Source organism: Chelon labrosus (assembly GCF_963514085.1).
Source record: "Chelon labrosus genome assembly, chromosome: 13".
NCBI classification, from domain to species: Eukaryota; Metazoa; Chordata; class Actinopteri; order Mugiliformes; family Mugilidae; genus Chelon; species Chelon labrosus.
In genome coordinates this window covers 28,877,076-28,896,092 of record NC_140346.1, presented here as the reverse complement: position 1 = coordinate 28,896,092, position 19,017 = coordinate 28,877,076, and the positions used below count along the sequence as shown (strand labels likewise).

Sequence of the window (19,017 nt, the reverse complement as noted above, 5' to 3'; positions counted from 1 at the left end):
ACAAAGACGGATGAAGCTTTTAACGCGGTAGCAACAGTTAATAGTTCTTACCAGAATAAAGCAGTGAAGTACATTCATTTAAATGGACACATGGGATAATGGTTTCAGTCTAGAATAAGTTGTCGAGCAAATCTTCATTAAGGTTCAAACTCTAATTAAACACTTCTGGATCCATGAAAATAGTGTTTTTATTATTAGACAGTGGATGTGTGCTGTGTCTACTGTGTCTATTTGCTTTGAGATGAATCTGGGAGGAAGATGAAGATGAAGAGCTGAGTGTTCAGTGACAGAGAGGAGACCAGAGGATTAAAGAGAGAGAGAGAGAGAGAGAGAGAGCTCAGATTCTAAGTTGTTTGTAATGTTTTATTATCTAGAGTTGCCGAGTTTCATTAAGACTCAGATTACCTTCATTATGTCCCTCCCCCCTCCCTCCCCCCTCCCTCCCCCAGGCAGCTCTGACTGACTCTCAGCTAGCTAACATCTGCAGGCTAATGTCCCCTCTGATGGCCATAACACCACGTAATGTTATTACACCATTAAACAGACCGTTTCCTTCAGCTTTATGGCGGCTGTTAGCTTCCACCGCGGGGTCGCATGGGGCCAGGCTGCCTTCCTTCACTCCCCGGGTTCGGCTGAGATTAGCGCTGCAGGTTTGAGGAGATAAAATGCTGTCGAGTGTTGTGGTGAAGAAAACACCTGCAGCACGAATTTAATGCGGTGAAAAGACGCACGGACGGGTTTAGTAGTTTCTCTGCTGTTCCAACACGGTGAGATCTAAAGTCTAAGCTAGACCGAGCTGAGTCAGTGGAGCTGAGCTTGCAGGATTTATTTATTTATTTTAATGATGATATTATCATTATATACACTATATTACCAAAAGTATTCGCTCACCTGCCTTTACTCATTCTATGAACTGAAGTGCCATCCCATTCCTAACTCATAGAATTCAATATGATGTCGGTCCACCTTTTGCAGCTATTACAGCTTCAACTCTTCTGGGAAGACTGTCCACAAGGTTGAGGAGAGTGTTTATAGGAATTTTTGACCATTCTTCCAAAAGCGCATTGGTGAGGTCACACACTGATGTTGGTCGAGAAGGCCTGGCTCTCAGTCTCCGCTCTAATTCATCCCAAAGGTGTTCTATCGGGTTCAGGTCAGGACTCTGTGCAGGCCAGTCAAGTTCATCCACACCAGACTCTGTCATCCACGTCTTTATGGACCTTGCTTTGTGCACTGGTGCACAGTCATGTTGGAAGAGGAAGGGGCCCGCTCCAAACTGTTCCCACAAGGTTGGGAGCATGGAATTGTCCAAAATGTTTTGGTATCCTGAAGCATTCAATGTTCCTTTAACTGGAACTAAGGGGCCAAGCCCAGCTCCTGAAAAACAACCCCATACCATAATTCCTCCTCCACCAAATTTCACAGTTGGCACAATGCAATCTGAAATGTACCGTTCTCCTGGCAACCTCCAAACCCAGACTCGTCCATCAGATTGCCAGATGGTAAAGCGTGATTCATCACTCCAGAGAACGCGTCTCCACTGCTCTAGAGGCCAGTGGCGGCGTGCTTTACACCATTGCATCCGACGCCTTGCATTGCACTTGGTGATGTGTGGCTTGGCTGCAGCTGCTCGGCCATGGAAACCCATTCCATGAAGCTCTCTGCGTACTGTACTTGGGCTAATCTGAAGGTCACATGAAGTTTGTAGCTCTGTAGCAATTGACTGTGCAGAAAGTCGGCGACCTCTTTGCACTATGCGCTTCAGCATCCGCTGACCCCTCTCCGTCACTTTACGTGGCCTACCACTTCGTGGCTGAGTTGCTGTTTTTCCCAAACGCTTCCATTTTGTTATAATAGAGCTGACAGTTGACTGTGGAATATTTAGGAGCGAGGAAATTTCACGACTGGATTTGTTGCACAAGTGGCATCCTATGACAGTTCCACGCTGGAATTCACTGAGCTCCTGAGAGCGGCCCATTCTTTCACAAATGTCTTGTTTCACAGTCTGCATGCCTGAGTGCTTGAATTTATACACCTGGGGCCAGGCCAAGTGATTAGAACACCTGATTCTGATCATTTGAATGGGTGAGCGAATACTTTTGGTAATATAGTGTATTTTAATAATAATTATTATTATAATAACTGTCTACTGCAGTAAACCCATAAATAAGCTAAGCAAATAAAATAAAGATAAATACAATGAAATAAAATAATTAAATTTTCAATTAATTTAAAATAAAAATAATACAATTAATTTAATAATAAAAAATAATATGGACAATAATAAATTTAGTGTAATTCAGTAAACCCATAAATAAAGAAAATAAAAATAGTCTGGTCTAGTGGAGGAAAGAATAGAGCATTTATTGCTTTTATTAAACTAAACCTTTCCCTAACCTTTCTTACCTAAACGACACAGTGTCTTCTTTAAAACAGGCTCCTGGAAACTAAATGTGGTTCTTCATCCATTTAGAACATAATCCATCCACTGATTAAACTTCTGTGCATCTGAATCGTTTTACTGGAGAAGCAGGAAACAGCACTGAGCTGTTAGATGAGGAGCTGCAGATGATCCCGACACATACAGTGGTGTGAAAAAGTGTTTGCCCTCCTTCCACTTAAATAGGACCCACCTGACAAAGTGAAGTAAACCAAAAGATCCTCGAAAGCTAGACATGAAATTCAGGAACAATTGAGAAAGAAAGTAACTGAGATCTATCAGTCTAGGTTATAAAGGTTATAAAGCCATTTCTAAAGCTTTGGGACTCCAGCGAACCACAGTGAGAGCCATTATCCACAAATGGTGAAAACATGGAACAGTGGTGAACCTTCCCAGGACTGGCCGGCCGACCAAAATTACCCCAAGAGCGCAGCGACGACTCATCCAAGAGGACACAAAAGACCCCACAACAACATCCAAAGAACTGCAGGCCTCACTTGCCTCAGTGAAGGTCAGTGTTCATGACTCCACCATGAGAAAGAGACTGGGCAAAAATTCAAGACCAAAACCACCGGAAAACATCTTGATGATCCCCAAGACTTTTGGGAAAATAGGACTGATGAGAGAAAAAGTTGAACTTTTGAAAGGTGTGTGTCCCATTACATCTGACGTAAAAGTAACACCACACTTCAGAAAACATGATACCAGCAGTAAAATATGGCGGCGGTAGTGTGAAGGTCTGGGGCTGTTTGTTGAAGTCAAATCCTGAAGGAGAATCTGTTCAAGCCGAAGCGAATTTGGGTTCTGCAGTAGGAAAAACAAAACAAAGACTTTGGAGTGGCCTAGTCAGAGTCCTGACCTGAATCCTACTGAGACGCTGGGCCTGACCTTAAACAGGAGGTTCATGCTCCAAAACCCTCCAGTGTGGCTGAATTACAACAGTTCTGCAAAGATGAGTGGACCACAGTTCCTCCACAGCTCATTGGAAAAGACTCACCGCACGTTATTGCTTGATTGCAGTTGTTGCTGCTAAGGGTTGCCCAATCAGGTATTAGGTTCAGGGTGCAACACTTGTTCACACAGGGCCATGTAGGTTTGGATTTTGTTTTCCCTTAATAATAAAAACCTTTAATTTAAAAACTGCATTTTGTGTTTACTTGTGTTATCTTTAAAATGGCTGCAGCTTGTTCACTGTTCTTTTAGTCTGGATGCAAATAGCTTCACATTAAAGTGAACAGTTTGATCTGATGGTTCATCATGGTGGAGCAGGACTGTTCAGTGTCACTGTTCAAAGACATTAAAGTCATTTTAATTCACCGTCCCACTGTCCTCCACTCTCACTGATCCTCTCTGCTCATCCCAAACTTCCAGCTTAGTTAGTTTAACATTCAAATCTGCAGAGAAACGTATTTGGGTCACGAGATTAAGATCTGAGCACGAAAGGAAAAAAAGAAAAGTAAAAAGGCTCCTCTGACACCTTAAATTTCAACATCCTGAGACCAAATTTGACTTAATCACTGAGCCCGGGATAATAAATCTGTCTGATGTACTTTTACTAATCGGCTGCTGTTTTCAGGAAGAATATCTCAGTGATCTACGTTTTAAATGCTCGTTGTTTTCTCTAGTTTTAAAGGAAACCAGCTCATGTTTCACTGAAACAGGAACGTCCTGCAGAGAGCTTCATGTTCCTGCTAATGTGAAATAGTTTCTATGTCCAGGCTGGATCAACTTCAGCCTCAGGACAATGAATCCATGCTGATCTTTGCCTCAGGAGTAACAGGAACGAGACACATGAAATATACATTTGTCGTGTATTTTTATGTGTCCTTCTCTATAACAGAAAGGCTATAGACATCTCTGGGTATTACCCCCCCCCCCCCCCCCCGGGTTATTTTAGGGAGGATTTCTAAACTCTACACCTTCCACATGTTCTCATCGTCTCGTTTTCCGTCCTTCCTTCCCAGACCACATAATCTCTGCCTCTCTCTGAGGACGACACAGAGGCTGTTTGTCTCGCTGCCTGGACGCTTTTGTCCTGAGGAGACAATAGAAAGACTCTGGGGGCAGAAAGGGGGTGAAAGGGGGAGGAAGGGTGAAAGAGGCAAAAATGTGTCAGAGGGACAAAGACAAAGAGGAGACACAAGGAAAAATATCCAAGTTTTTTTTTTTTTTTTTTTTTTTTTTTTAGCAGCGTTGGTCATCTTCTTCTACTCTATCAGTTCAGGACGGGAGAGAAAGTTTCTCCTCTCCTTCCTCTTGGGCTCCTTTGTTCTCCTCCTCCTTCCTCCATCTTTTTCTTCCTTTATTCCTCCTACCACTCGTTCTTCTTCCTCTTCTTCTTTGTCATCCTTGTTCTTCCTCTTCCAACTCCTCCTTCATATGTCTTCCTCCTCCTGTTTCTTCTACTCACCCCTCCTCGTTCTTCCTCGTTCTTTTCCTTGTTCTTCGTCTTCCTTCGTGCTCTTCCTCCTCCTCCTTCTTCTCCTCAGCCCCATTATCCTCCTCCTCCTCCTCCTTCTTGTTCTTCTTTGTCATCCTTGTTCTTCCTCCTCTTTCTTCCTCTTCTCTCTCCTCCTCCTTCTTCATACTTCTCCCTCCTCCTGTTTCTTCTTCTCCTGTCTCCTTGTTCTCCCTCTTTCTTCTTCTTCTTGTCCTCAGCCTCATTATCCTCCTCCTCCTCCTTGTTCTTCTTACGTCTTGTTCTCCTCGTCCTTCTGTTCTATTTCCAGTACATTTGATTCTTCCTCCATGGCTGCAGAACATCTTCAACAACTAAGTTGACTAGTGACTGAATGTTTCTGGGAGGTATAACTTATCATTTTATTTTTATTATTATTTCTTTCTCTAGCCTCCGTGTGGAGGTTGAAGAGGCATTGATCCATGGAAACGTAGCTGCTGTTTATTAAACATATTCAGAGAAACTCCTCACTACCTGCTCTGCTCCTGGATTTGGTGGAGTCGGGGTTTAATAGGACGAATGAATGAATCAGATGCTTTAGTTTGGTCACAGAGGCTCCATGAGCTCAGGTTTCAGGTTCAGGTTCCTCGCTGCCGATACTTCAGGGACTGATGCATTTTCACTGCTTCGCTCCAGCACATAATGCACTTCAGTAAACGTTAAGGCCACATAAAGATGTCAGCTGGTTTGGCAGCTATGCACACGTCGTATGGAAACGGATTCATTCTACTTCACAGAAACGTTTTCTCAAATATTTCATCCTGCAGCTTTAGGTAGAAAGTTGTTTTTGAAATCGGTGTCAGGTTTCCACATATTAAAATAGAACACTGTGCATATAAAATATTACTCCTGATCAAATACCGTCCTTTAGCCGAGCCGTGCCAAGAAACCCGAACATGAGCCTCTACTCTGTCAAAGTATAAATATGACTTCATGTAAACTCCTTCCACCTCAGGGCTTCTCATTTTCATGATGTGGTGTCATTTTCATCCCATAAATATCCTCCTCCTCCTCTTCCTCCTCCTCCTCCTCCTCCTCCTCCTCCTCCTCAGGTCTCTGTGGGGGCTTTATCACACCGTGATGCCATGAACTCGCCTCCTTTAACCTCGGTCACCTTCACAGCTGACTTATCACCCGGTGAATTCTGCACGTCTAATTGCATAAATCCACCTCAGAGCGCCGTGCTAATAAAGCTGTGATGTGAGTGAAGCTCCGCCCCCTTACCCTGCACAGGCTCTTCACTTCCTCTTTTCCCGGCGTTAATCTCCTCCTCGGCTCCGTATCGGTATCAGGTCCAACAGAAGCCACTTTCTTAATCTTAAGAAGAGGAATTCTCCTCCTATCTTGGTGCGGGGCGGCGGAGGAGGTGATATCCTCGTCATCTCAGCGGGGATGAGTCTTAATAGCGGAGATGAGCTGCCTCCTCCTCGTTCACACATGCTGATCTGTCTGCCTGCTTCTGATTTCATACAGAAACTCTAACTCTGCTTCCACTTAAAAGTTTTACCTCATCGAGAGAAATCTGCAAACGGGAAAATCTGAAAGTAGAAAGTAACCTCGAATCAGACCTTTACTAAAAACTATCTGAGCTTAACGAGCAATACGCCTTGATGGAAACTGGTTGACGGGTTCAAACATCAGGGTTTGGATTAAAATAACAATTTTTATTTATTTAATAAAACCTGCAGTAATTATCGTCAGAGCAACTGAAACCAACAGATTAAAGCCGTTATGGTGCTGGGTCCAGATAGATGGAAATATGTTATGAGGCTCAATCCACATTCATCACTGTTGAACTTTACTGGTGATGAGGAGTATCACATCTACTGGAAATAGAACAGAAGAAGAAGGGGGAGAAAGAAGGAGGAGAAGAAGAGGAAGGAGGAGGGAGAAAAACGAGTAGCAGGAGGAGGAGGAAGGGGAAGAACAACAACAATGGAAGAGGAGGACGAAGAAGAAGAACGAGGAAGAAGAATGAGGCGGAGGAGGAAGACTAAGAAAGACAACAAAGAAGGAGGAAGAAGAAGGAGGTGGAGGAGGAGGAGGAGGATGAGAAGAAAAACAGGAGGAGTAGGAGAACGAAGAGGAGGAGGAAGAATGAGAAATAGAATGAGGAGGAAGACCAAGAAATACAGAAGGAGGAGGAAGAAGAAGAGGGAGGATGAATAAGTATGAAGGAGGAGAAGAAGGTGGAGGAGGAGGAAGAATAAGAAATAGAATGATGAGGAAAAGGAAGAAGAACGACAAAGAAGGTGGAGGAGGTGGAAGAAGGAGGAAGAAGAATGTCCTCCTCCTCCATGTCCTCCTCCATGTCCTCCTCCAGTCCTGAATGTGTAGAGTCTTAGAAGACGACCAAGATGTCTCCACGTCTCCATCGTCTCTGTCCACATTGATTCCATCTTGGTTCATCTTGTTTTTCTACCTCCATGTTTCTGAAACTCCTCACCTGATGATGATTAGTAAAGGTTACCATGGTTACCACCACCACCACAACCTCTACTCCTCACCTGATGTTTACCCCAGGTGGAGCAGAGAGGATGGATTTATTCCAGCTCTGAGGAAACGTTTACCTCTGATGTTTGACTCAGAGAACAGTCCTCCTTTATTTCAACCGATGCAAATGAAGCTGTTTGTGTGTCGTATTCAAATGTTGCCCATTGATGGAAAACTACCAGACACAGCTTGTTGTTGACTCTACATTCACTCTGTCAACTTTTACACGACTCGTTCAGCATTATGTGTTTGGAAGTGTATGAAGCTAGCAGGAAGTTAGCTTAGCATAAATACAAATAAGTGAGGACAATGCAGCCCACGTTAATAATTTTCAATCTGATAAAAATCCTAAAGCATGACCTGAATGCAGGTAAACACTTCCTGTTGTCATGGAAACTAATGAAGTTTGTCCTGTAGCAGGTGTGCACTGCTGGCAGGAAGCAGTCGCCGTCCTGCCACATTAGTCTTCAGAGGTACAGAGTCAGTCAGAGCTGGTTCCTGCTGCCTGTCGAGTTACGAGAGAATTAATCTTTTGTTCTAATTCGGATGCAGTTAATTTATATATTCATGACATAATAAAGATCTGTGTTTATTTGTTGCTCAGGTTTACACGGGAGGAATCAGCGCAGGTTAATTTCACTAACTACTTCCAGCTCTGAGAGGATATTTTACATCTTGGCCTGAAGTTTTGTAAATGCATAACAGGTCCTCTGTGCACCTGATGACCAGAGAAAGAATGAAAAATGAGCTTCATGATCATCATTAAGTCAGAGGTGTTGGTGTGTGTTGAGCTCTGAGCTGCAGGCAGATGGTGACTCATCAACACATACAGATGCTCTCTCTCTCTCTCTCTCTCTCCCTCTGTTAAACCCTAATGAAGCTTCATTCACACTTTCAGCTCACTGGGGAAAACTGTTTTTTCTGCTTCTGAGGCCGAAGTAGTAGGAGGCATCCATTCAGCCAGAATCAGGCCGTCTCACATTTCAGAGGTAGTAAGAGGAGGAGGCACTTACAGGTTTCCTTTCTGTTAACTAGTCATAGCCTCGGGCCTTGTTCAGACTTGACATCTGACCTGGACAATCAAGTCACAAGTGTCCAGCTTTAAGTACCGACACCCAGGATGCATTTGAGTGATCTGGTCTCAGTCCACATCTGTAGGTGAACTGGGACACGTTTGACCTCACTCCTTTGGTAGTGTGAACACTCAGTGAGTCCTGGGTCACGTTAAACGACACCTCAACAGGGCTGATGATCAGTATCTGCTGTGACCTCCTTGTAACTAAATGTTTCTGGTAACTGCTGATCAGTGGTCTACAGCAGCTTGGAGGAATTTTAGCCCATTCCTCAGAACAGAACCACTTCAGTTCTGAGATGTTGGTGGGTTTCCTCACATCAACTGCTTGCTTCAGATCCTTCCACAACATTTCTATTGGATTAAGGTCAGGACTGCGTCTGGCAGACAAAGAGTTGCTGCTGTCCAGGACAGTGTAAAGACGATCTGTTTCACTCGCCAGCAGTCAGCTGAACACATCAGGCTAAAGGCTACTGCCGGCTAATCTGACGGCTGTCAACATGGCCTGATGCACTGACACTGGTTAGACAAGGTGGCAGATTTAGAAGTCAAACCAGGACGGTGCACTGAAAGCAGACGGTGGTTGTTTACAGTGGAAAGACAAACATGTGTAGCTAACATTTAGTGCTGAATAGTTCTACATTTCTGCATAAAAATGACTCAAAGCATCAGTGGATTGGTTTGAGTCTATTAAGCCTTGTGTCCAGTATCTGCTGTGACCTCCTTGTAACTAAATGTTTCTGGTAACTGCTGATCAGAATTCAGAATTCATTGGTCCATCAGTTCTAAATCTAAACTCTTTAGAGATGGTTCTGGAACCTTTTCCAGCCTGATGAGCAACAACAACTCTTTTTCTGAGCTCCTCAGAAAGCTCCTTTGTCTGTTGCCATCATACACAAGTTGCAGATGAGACATAATAAGAAGTCTTCCATCATATTCATGAATTAAATCATCAATTAAAAGGTAATCTCTAATGATAATAAATAAAAATGATGTTGGACATGATGCAGACTGAAGAGTCACAGACCATGAAACCCGCGCTGAGGTTTGGTTCAGGGCTGAAGCCTTGGCCTCATAACTCCACAGCTCCTGGCTGGGAGTCTGGAGGATGAGGCCTTGGCCGGATCATCCTCCTCGGGTGAAAGGAAGCGCTTGATTTATGAGTCTGGATTTGGCAGAAAGTTCTCAGGTGGAGACACACATGCACACACAGCCTCTCTGAAGTGACTGATTTCTGAAAGGAGAAAGAAAATGAAGAAGAAAGAGGAAATTTATTGCAGTTTGAGATGTTCAGGTCCAGAGGAGAAGATAGATGTGGAGAAAAGGGAAGGATGTGGGTAAGGAAGCATGGGAGTTAAATGATAAATGTGTAAGACGTTGATTAGCATGCCAATAAATCTGTTCATAACTACGAGAGGACACACACTAATGAACTGAACTAAAAATGCATAAAAACTTCCTAAAAGAGTCTTTAAAGCAGAGATATTCACTAACCACGGGGTGGACAGGTAGTTTGTGTTCATTAGGTGAAGTGGAGGTTCGCTGAGCTGTGAAATCACTGCAGGAGAGCTGCTGAACTCTTTTCATGAGACAGTCGCAGTTCGTCTGCATTTACCTCAGACCACTGAGCTCAGACCGATGTGTGTTTCCTCTGCTGCTGCTTTCTGACAGTATGCTTTGGATAATTTGATGCCACGATACATTTAATACATTTAACTGCAGCACCTTCTCCTACTGGACATGCAGACTTGTGTGCATCTTATTATGTATTTGGATGTCTTGTTCATTTCAGTTTGTTTGCAGATTTATCTCTGCAGGTTTTTTTTTTTTTTTTTTTTAAATCGGTAATAGTTTTCTTTTTCTCAGGTGGAGTAGAGCTGCTGCCTCTTATTTTCTAATCTTGTTCCTTAATTAGTTTTTCCTGCAGCATCCTCACAGTCTAATTTCTCCTCTGAACTCGGTGACCTCAGGCCACGTTTGCACAAGGCAGACAGAAAACGCTGTTTACTCGTGGAAAACGGTGTGCATCCTCGTTTTAGTTTGTCTGGCTTAGCCCTGCAGCAATTAATTGATGAATGCATTAGTTGATCAATGGAGAGAATTAAACAAGGTTTTGGTTAAGACTCTCAAAAGGTTTCTAAAGTGAATTTGATTTGGAATAAAATGTAAGGTTGGGCCGTTGGAAATGAATAAATTCTTTTCCGACTTTTAAAGAACAAAACTGTTGGTTAATTAAAAAAACAATCAACAGACTAATCAATGACACAACTAGATGGTAATTATAGCCCCAGTCTGTGTAGTCCTGGTTATACAATCATCTCATAACATCATTATAAGAACATTTTAACCCCTTCCACCTGACAAACCTGGTACCAGCAGAATGTTAGTCACTACCTGCACTAACTAAAGCAGTTTAACTAATTTTTATATTTTAGATTAGAAAAATAACAGCCCTGTAAATATGAGGGACAGTAACAATGGAGTTCAACACTCCATGCCATGACATCACTAGTTTTATGGATTGTATAATGTGCACAATGGTCATTTGTGCACATTATAGAATCCATAAAAATATTGAACCCGACTGATGACGTCCAGGCTAAATAACATGTCCAAAGGTTGAATTGTGTGTACGTTGCCTCCTGTAGTGGAATCAGTAGGTTTTTGTAGCCAGATTCTCTTTCAAGAGGTAAGAACCCAATGTGGAACACATTGGGTTCTTTGGTTCTCCACATGTCCAAATGGAGAGTGGGCCTGGTTCTATTTTTACTAGAACCTTTGCAGAATGTGTCTATCAGGGTGTTTTCTACTATCTAATCTAGAAGACGTTTTAGTTTATCAGTAATTAATCAGACACGCCTTTACTGTGTAATGAGCTTTATCAAGATTTAAAATGAGTGATCACGTGTTGTGACAAACAGAGTTTCTCCTTGAATTTATTTCAGCACTAAACGATAACTTCTTATTTTTAACTTTTTTATTTTAACAAACAAACATTTAGAAAGGAACTAGAAGCTGTGTGGTTGTCAGTCACAGGACGCTGGTGTGTAATCAGCTGCTGTGTCTGTAAATCAGGAGATAATTGTGCTGTGTAAATTTGTTCTGTCTTTCAAGGACATAAATTTCTCCCTCTCTGCCTCTCTACTCATTCAGAGCAGCTCTGGCTCCATAAAGATCCAGAGAGACTCATGAATAAGCAGAACCGAGTGTTTCAGTGGCTTCAGGTGTGTGTGTCTGTGTCTGTGTGTGTCTGTGTGTGTCTGTGTCTGTGTGTGTTGGGACCTTGTGGAGTTGATAATAGTGAATCACTGCTTCTACGTATGTGTGTTAGTGCAGAGGATTTAAACCACAGAGCAGACGGATGTTTGCTTTTACGTCTGCGCTGCAGGAACAGAGACACCAGCCTTGTTAATCTTCCTTGTCAACACTCGCTGCAAAGATTCACAACAAACTCATTTAATATTCTTTAATATTTGTCTGAACTTGACCTTCCTTGTTTTCCCCATCAGGTAGACGTCACGTGATGTCAGGATGCCTGGCATAGGACCACCCCTCTCAGGTTGCCACGGCGACAGCATCCTCACAGACGAAGGAAGAAGTGATGCTGAGCCCGGAGATGAAGTGAGAGACTGGGAGCTGCTCCGGGATTCGTCCCCGTATCACTTTGTTTTCAGCTCCGCTCCGATGGAGCCGGACGGCGAAGAAAGCCAGCGAGGGGACGACAGCTGGAGCCAAGATGGAGGCCCGCAGGGACAGTGAGTGTCTGGATAATAAAAACAGTAATAACTGACCTGTACGGTTGGAGGTGTGCTGTCATGATGGAGGTCACCGTGTTTGATTTTGTTTTGTCTGTATTTTGGAGCAGGGATGCTGCTCTGACTTTGGCCTTTAGGGCAAACTCAATAATTTACAGGAAGCTGAGGCGCTGACATCGCTTTTGCTTTGTGGCTCTTCCCAGTCCCTTCTATCATTTATTGCAATCTGAACTTTTTCTAAGACCAATAAAACAACGTTCATTCATTCTAGTTGTATCTGGGGACGTCATGTGATTTAGAAACGACCCACGTCTGTGTTTCATGTGGAGCATTCACAGAAATGGGATAAAGAAACTTTGTTTTATTCGTGTTTACACTCTGGTTACTTTACTACATGAGTTAATATTCAACCATTTATATCTTTATACTTTATGACGGCTCTAGTTATTCTGCAGATTATTAATAAAAATAAAACTCCCTGTCTGTAGTTACATAGAAATGTTACACACTCCACTTCACGTTCCTGCAGGACCACTTCAGTGGCAACTGTCAGTCATCGTGATGTCACATCCTGTTTTTGTAGCATCAGGAAATGAACACATATGAACCAGCATCAGCCTACCTAAAATGACAGAAACCATCCTTGAAAAAATTAGTTTGACGTGTATTTTAGTGTTTTACTTTGGCCCAAGTCCCGCCCACTAACATGGAGGGGGTGGAGCTTATGACCTATACTGCAGCCAGACACCAGGGGGAGCTCTACTTGCTGTGGCTTCACTTTAGAGGAGCTGTCATGCCGTCTACGTGGCGTACAGTCAAATCAACATTTGCAATTTGGTTACTGAACTCTTTTGGACATTAGCTAACTAACTAGCACTCTGGACCTGGTTGTGTTTAAAGGTTTACATGAAAAATATAAAATAAACCAAACTTCCAGACACCCACAATGGATCATACAGTAATGTTACAGTAAGCCTAAACACATGAATGCAGGAATGCAGCGAGATCCTGTAGGTTTTTACAGTGCTCTACTGCTGAATCTACACAAACACTTAATATCAACATTTTACAAACTCATCATATCCTCCTCATATCTTCCATATTTTCTTCAGTTTTGCTCAGACATTTTAATTCTCTGTTTCTCCAGGTTGGAGAGGAGGTGGTCGCTCTGGCACGAGTTCATGAAGGAACACGACCACCTGGATGCTTGGCTGCAATTGGCTGAGCAGGCTATCGCTTCTTCCCAGAGCTCCGCCCACATCACCTACAGTGCCGCAAAGGACGAACTGAGGAAGTTTGAGGTGAGGAATCTCAGCGTCAAATATGATATGTATAATGCATCCATCTGGTCAAATCACAGAGTGTGAATATGCAGCGGAGCAAAGCGTCCGTCCGCTCTGACTGGATAGATTCACCACGTTTGGCCGGATTAAATTCTGCTGTCAGATCGGTCACTTCTGGGAAATCTAATTCACACAAATAGTGACAAAGTAGAAAATACAAAGCAGATTAAGAACAATCTGTAAACACAAAAACACAAAATGGCTGAAAGCCAAATTAATTAATAGCATATTATTTTGTTAAAATTCATAATAACATAATAAATCTGCTGAGCCATGTGTGTTTAATTGTCACATATTGGTGGTTTTCAGACTGAAATAATGTGTCAAACATGGAGTAATGCATTCATTCATTTCCCTTTTTTTAAGATTTAAATGTTGAAAAACAAATAAACATAATTTAGTTTTAACTGCTGCAACAGCTCCAGACTCTGATGTGAAAATGTTGAGCAGCAAATAGAGTCAAGTCGTCTGCGTAGAGGAGAACTTCAATCTAAGTGATGTTTGCTGCCAATGTTTTTAAAAATCCTTCACCCAGTTTACATGGTTAATGAAGTTATTATGATTCTTTATCCCTAACCTTGTTTCCTTTGTCCAACATGTCCTGAACTGAGCCGATCTTTTAACATTCTGATCTGATACTAAATGTCCTAGAGTTGGTCTCCTGTAGCTTCCTAAAGTCTGTCCTTGTCTTCCTTGTCTTCTCCTAGAGTTGGTCTCCTGTAGCTTCCTAAAGTCTGTCCTTGTCTTCCTTGTCTTCTCCTAGAGTGGACTGGATTCAGTCCAATAAATCTTTCAGTCAAAGTTAATGTAGTGTGGAGAGGGTAGCTGGTACCTTGTGTTCTCTACTCCAGAAATGTTCTGGTCATCCAATGCTGCCATAAACTCCCTAACCCTCTCTGGAAGATGTTTGTCCTTGACGCTGTCTCCAGGAAACTTTTCTCTTCTTTTAAACGTTCAGTGTTTGTTGCTGTTGTTGTTGTTCTTGATGAGGAGATCCCTATCAGATCATCTCTGTGTGTTTTTTTTGTTCAGCGTCTGAGGCGTGAGGCCGTATCTCGGCTCGTCCAGTTGGACGCCCTGACCCAGAGGAATCGGACGCTGGCTCGGCTGTTTCAGGGTGCGATGGGAGCTCGGCTGCTGGCGTCAGCGAGGGAGTGTGGCCGACGATGGGACGACGTGAACGTCAAACTGGAATCCATCACTGGACGACTGCAGGTCCTGATAATTACACTGCAGACTCTGATTTTAATTAACAGATCAAGAGGAAGACGAAGGATCCTCTGACCTTGATGATCTTGGATAACTTGTTCATTTATAACTGTCACGAGTCGTGTTGTAATCTGGAAAATAATTACTCTGAGGGTGGGCCTTCTCTCTTTCTTTTCTGTCTCACAGCACTTTGTCTTGGAGTGGGAGGAGTTTGAAGCCCAGAGGGAGGGGCTTGCCGTCTGGTTGGCTGAAATGGATGTTCGTCTGACGGCGGTCGATCACCTGACGGGAAACAGCTGTGAAAAGCTCAGACAACTGCAGGTGTGTGTTTGGACGTGTATGACTGCTGTTACTCTTCTGTCCATCACCACATTAAGCCCCGCCCACATGATCTGATTGGCCCGGCAGATCTTGTGCATCTTATTTAGTCATTCTTTGTGTTGTGCGCAGTCCTTCCAGGATTGCGTGTGCGTGAACTCATGCCGTTTGAACGCCCTGCTGGAGCACGGCGAGGCCTTGATCCAGCGCAGCGAGCCCAGCGACGCCCAGCACTTAGAGACACGGCTGCAGGAGCTGCTGCGACGCTGCACCTACGTCTACAACAACATAGCACGAACACACACCAGGCTGCACAGCATGAGACTGGTACACACACACACACACACACACACACACACACTGACGTAATTATACATGAGGACACAAATAACAGTTTAAGCTCTAAGAGGAAATGTTGCAGAAAAAACTCGGGTCACATCCTCTGAGGCTTCAGGTCTTCATGCTGCAATGTTTCAGGCGATTTATGAACCTACTGACTGTAAAGAAATGAATGCAGAAGATTCCGTTAGCTGTTTTTTAATTCTGGAGCGCTGCCTCGTTTACTCTGTCCTGGTATCCTGCTGTTTCTTTACACTTTCATAAAGTTTGAGGACTTCAGTTTTAAACTGAGCGGTCAAATTCAAAAGCAGAGGTTGAGGCTTCTTCTCTTTTAGTTCTTCAAAAACATGTGCATTAATTTCCCCTAATGCAATTCGCAGTTGTCCTTAGACTCTAAATAAATTCGTCCGTCTTTCAAACCTTAAATTTGCAATGCACAAGACGCACGGCTGAGACGTTCTTTGCATGAAGAGTAAACCAGCCTCTGCTCTTCAGAAACATTTCTCTCCTCTGGTGGGTGGAGGTCCTGGAGGTTTGATGGACAATGTTTTCAGGAGGAACCTGTCCTCGTCTGCACGACTCAGATTAGCTTTAGTGTTGTTGGGTCATATTTTATTATAAAGCTCTACTGTTATTGTGCAAAATCTAAATTAAACATGATGTCTAACGGAGAATAAACTTTATTTTTTGATCCTCCTCCTCTTGGTTCAGGTGTTTGAGAACGACCAGATCCTGTCCCAGGCTACAGACTCTGGTTGTCCCTCAGAGACTCTTCTGGACGAAGAGGGAGCGCCTGATAAACGCCACCAGGACGTCCCTGCACATTCAAACCCCTCCAGAGGTAAATCAGACATTTTATCTGAAGGTCAGTCGTAGACGTAGAGTAACATTTTCTTTCCCTTCAGATTTGCGTTGGCCGGTGATCCCCTCACTCTCACCCCTGCACCGTCCTCCCCCTCCTCCCGCACGCTCCTCTCCCACCCACGAGCACCTGGAGTGGGACCCCTCGGTGGATATAGGACGTTCCGTCTCCCGTGACGACGCAGACTCGTCGTATTTCAGCACCAGCACAGGTAAGAAGTGACATTTAGACATTTAAATCATACTTTAATATTATTTTTCAACCTTCTCATTAATAGTTCATCACATTTTTATTTGTTTCACTTCGATGAAACAACCTTTGATAGATGAACCATCCTCCAGGCCTTGTTAAACATTTATACAGAGGAAGACGTCTGCAACGAGAAAGCCCAGCCTGAAATCGTTTTTCCTTTCTGATTTTATTGTTGAACACAAATATGATGCATGAATACAGCTGCTGGCTTCAGACCACAACACAAACACATAACTAAAGGCTGGAGGAACCTTTCAGTTAGACGTTAGACACTGGAAATAAAACCTTCAACCCTTTTCTGTGCAAACATCTAGAAATAAGACCTGCGACTTGTCGAGATGAGGATTTAACTTTGTGTTTCCTGTAGGTCTCGGTCACAGAGACGGCCCGAAGAGGTGGAGCTACATCACTTCCTTTGACTCGGACTCGGACGCCACAAACCAGGAGGCAGACGTGGTGAGTGAAGGTTCTTTACAGCGGGACATAGACACCGTGACCTACGTAGCCTACGCCGGTGTCAGCCATTTCTGCTTGGACCTCGTCAGTCTGACTTGGTGCTGTGTCTTTTCAATTAATTCCTGTTTCCACTTCCTGCTTCACTTTCAACAATGGCGACTGAAACTTTCGCCGTTTTGACGAGTCGTACAAATGTTTGTATCTCTGAACCTCCTGAGTTGATCTTTCCTCCATGTGTTCCATCTTTATTGATCCAAAACAATCAGTTAGATAATGGTGGAGACGGAGAAGCAGCCGGAAATACTGACGTGGAAATAGGCTGCTACCAAGCTGACCAGTTACGGCGTTAGGATCTACGCTCTAGGTATGAGCTTAACGCAGAAGTCTAAACCGCCTACAACAGCAGCCTATAGAATATACACTCGCTGGTCAAAACATTAGGTACACTAGTGCATTCCTTCTAATCCAAATAATGTTCAGTTGAAACAGCGTGGAGGATGGAGTTTGTGGTTTGTGGAGATGATTCATATTTTAGAACAAGCTGGGATTCAATAATTATAAAAGAAAATGAAAACCCAGTCGAATCAACATTATTATTATTATTGTTATTAGAAACTAAAGCTGAACACCAGAACCTTGATGGAGACTAGATTTACTGCAAGAGGTTTTCATCAGTGTACCTAATGAACTGGCAAATATTTTGAATTAATTCCCATGTTTTACTAAAACAAAGATTCTAGCTGGAAATAACTCATTTAATACTAAATGTAATCATTCATTCATTCATTCATTCATTCATTCATTCATTTTCTGGCGCGGTGGCTGAAGCCTACACTGAGATGTTGATGCTTATGTCAGAGTAGCAGGTATTTTAATTGTCTCTGGTTATTTATGGTCTAAATTAAGATATAATTCTTGTGTTTTTGTCGAGTACCTCCCAGCATGCCGCTCTGTCCAGACCTCGGTGTGTTCAGGAGAACCGGTTCTTTCTTTGTTGTTTGTGTCGCTGAACCTTGTTTTTTGCTCAGGAGGACATGTGGCATCCAGAGGAGCTGCATGAGGCCTAAATTAGAAGAAGACCATGTGGTGTTTTCTTCTGATTCCATTGTACACTCTCCCCTCTCTGTTCTGCTCTGACCCAGATGCTGCATGGCCCAGAGGCTTCGTCCATCCCTCTGTCTGTCTCTGTCTCTATCTCTGTCTCTGTCCGTCCCACACAGACAGAGACATCGATGTTCCAATTCAGCAGCCAGCTAAAAAATATTGGGCTTTACGAGCCGGTTACAACAGTTCACCTCCTCCTCTACTGACTTATTGATGACGCCCACAGAATCTGTCACCTCTGCATGTTGTTGCCACAACAGTTTCCCTTTTTTTCATTTTTTGTTTTGGCGAGACGGAGCAGAGTAGACGTGGGGGGGTGGAGGGTGGGGGGGCAGCTTCTGTAAGAGGAGGGCAGAGGAGGCTGCAGGAATAAAAAGAGAAATGAGGAAAAACCAGACGAGCGTAATGAATCAGGAGGGAAGTAAAGAGAGAGAGGACAGAAAATTGTCAGAGACATTTTGAGGTAATTTAAGTGTCCTCTTCTGCAGCTGTATTTCTGTCTCGTAGGGGATGCATGAGTTCAGATTTCTTTAAAGTTCTGTGATGAAAGTCGACTGGACACCGACTAGTCTCTGATGACGTCAGTAGAAAGTTATGAAATCTATATTGTTGACCTGAACAGACGGCTCATGTGCTACATACTGTGAGCTGCAGATATGTATAGCCTGTATAAAAACAGGCAGCACCTCAGCACCATCAGTAGCATTTAATAGTACTCCACAGCGTGTTGTTAGATGGGATAGTGTAGCAGCTAAAGGTCTAATAACTTTATCAGATAGTTAATGTGCAGCCTCCTTCTCTCTGTTACCACAGGATGTTTGGTGACTGCTGTCCAGAGGATAGCGTTAGCCTTAGCATGTCTTTTTTGCAGTAGTACTTTAGTTTTTCATGTCACAGTAGTATGGGCTTCATCTTT

The 19,017-nt window shown here is 43.3% G+C and overlaps 2 protein-coding genes across 2 annotated transcripts in view; both read left to right on the top strand.

The window, feature by feature from the left end:
• capns1b (calpain, small subunit 1 b) overlaps nt 1-19,017 on the top strand; it is a 118,761-nt gene that overhangs the window by 13,311 nt on the left and 86,433 nt on the right. The gene's annotated exons all lie outside the window — the stretch shown is intronic.
• LOC311498629 (uncharacterized protein) overlaps nt 1-19,017 on the top strand; it is a 31,401-nt gene that overhangs the window by 3,803 nt on the left and 8,581 nt on the right. Inside the window, exons 2-9 of the mRNA XM_084559294.1 lie at nt 11,973-12,218; nt 13,366-13,519; nt 14,594-14,776; nt 14,957-15,091; nt 15,221-15,415; nt 16,139-16,268; nt 16,333-16,500; nt 16,909-16,997. Coding sequence (XP_084415420.1) covers nt 11,995-12,218; nt 13,366-13,519; nt 14,594-14,776; nt 14,957-15,091; nt 15,221-15,415; nt 16,139-16,268; nt 16,333-16,500; nt 16,909-16,997 — 1,278 coding nt within the window. The 5' untranslated portion in view covers nt 11,973-11,994. The remainder of the gene's footprint in view (nt 1-11,972; nt 12,219-13,365; nt 13,520-14,593; nt 14,777-14,956; nt 15,092-15,220; nt 15,416-16,138; nt 16,269-16,332; nt 16,501-16,908; nt 16,998-19,017) is intronic.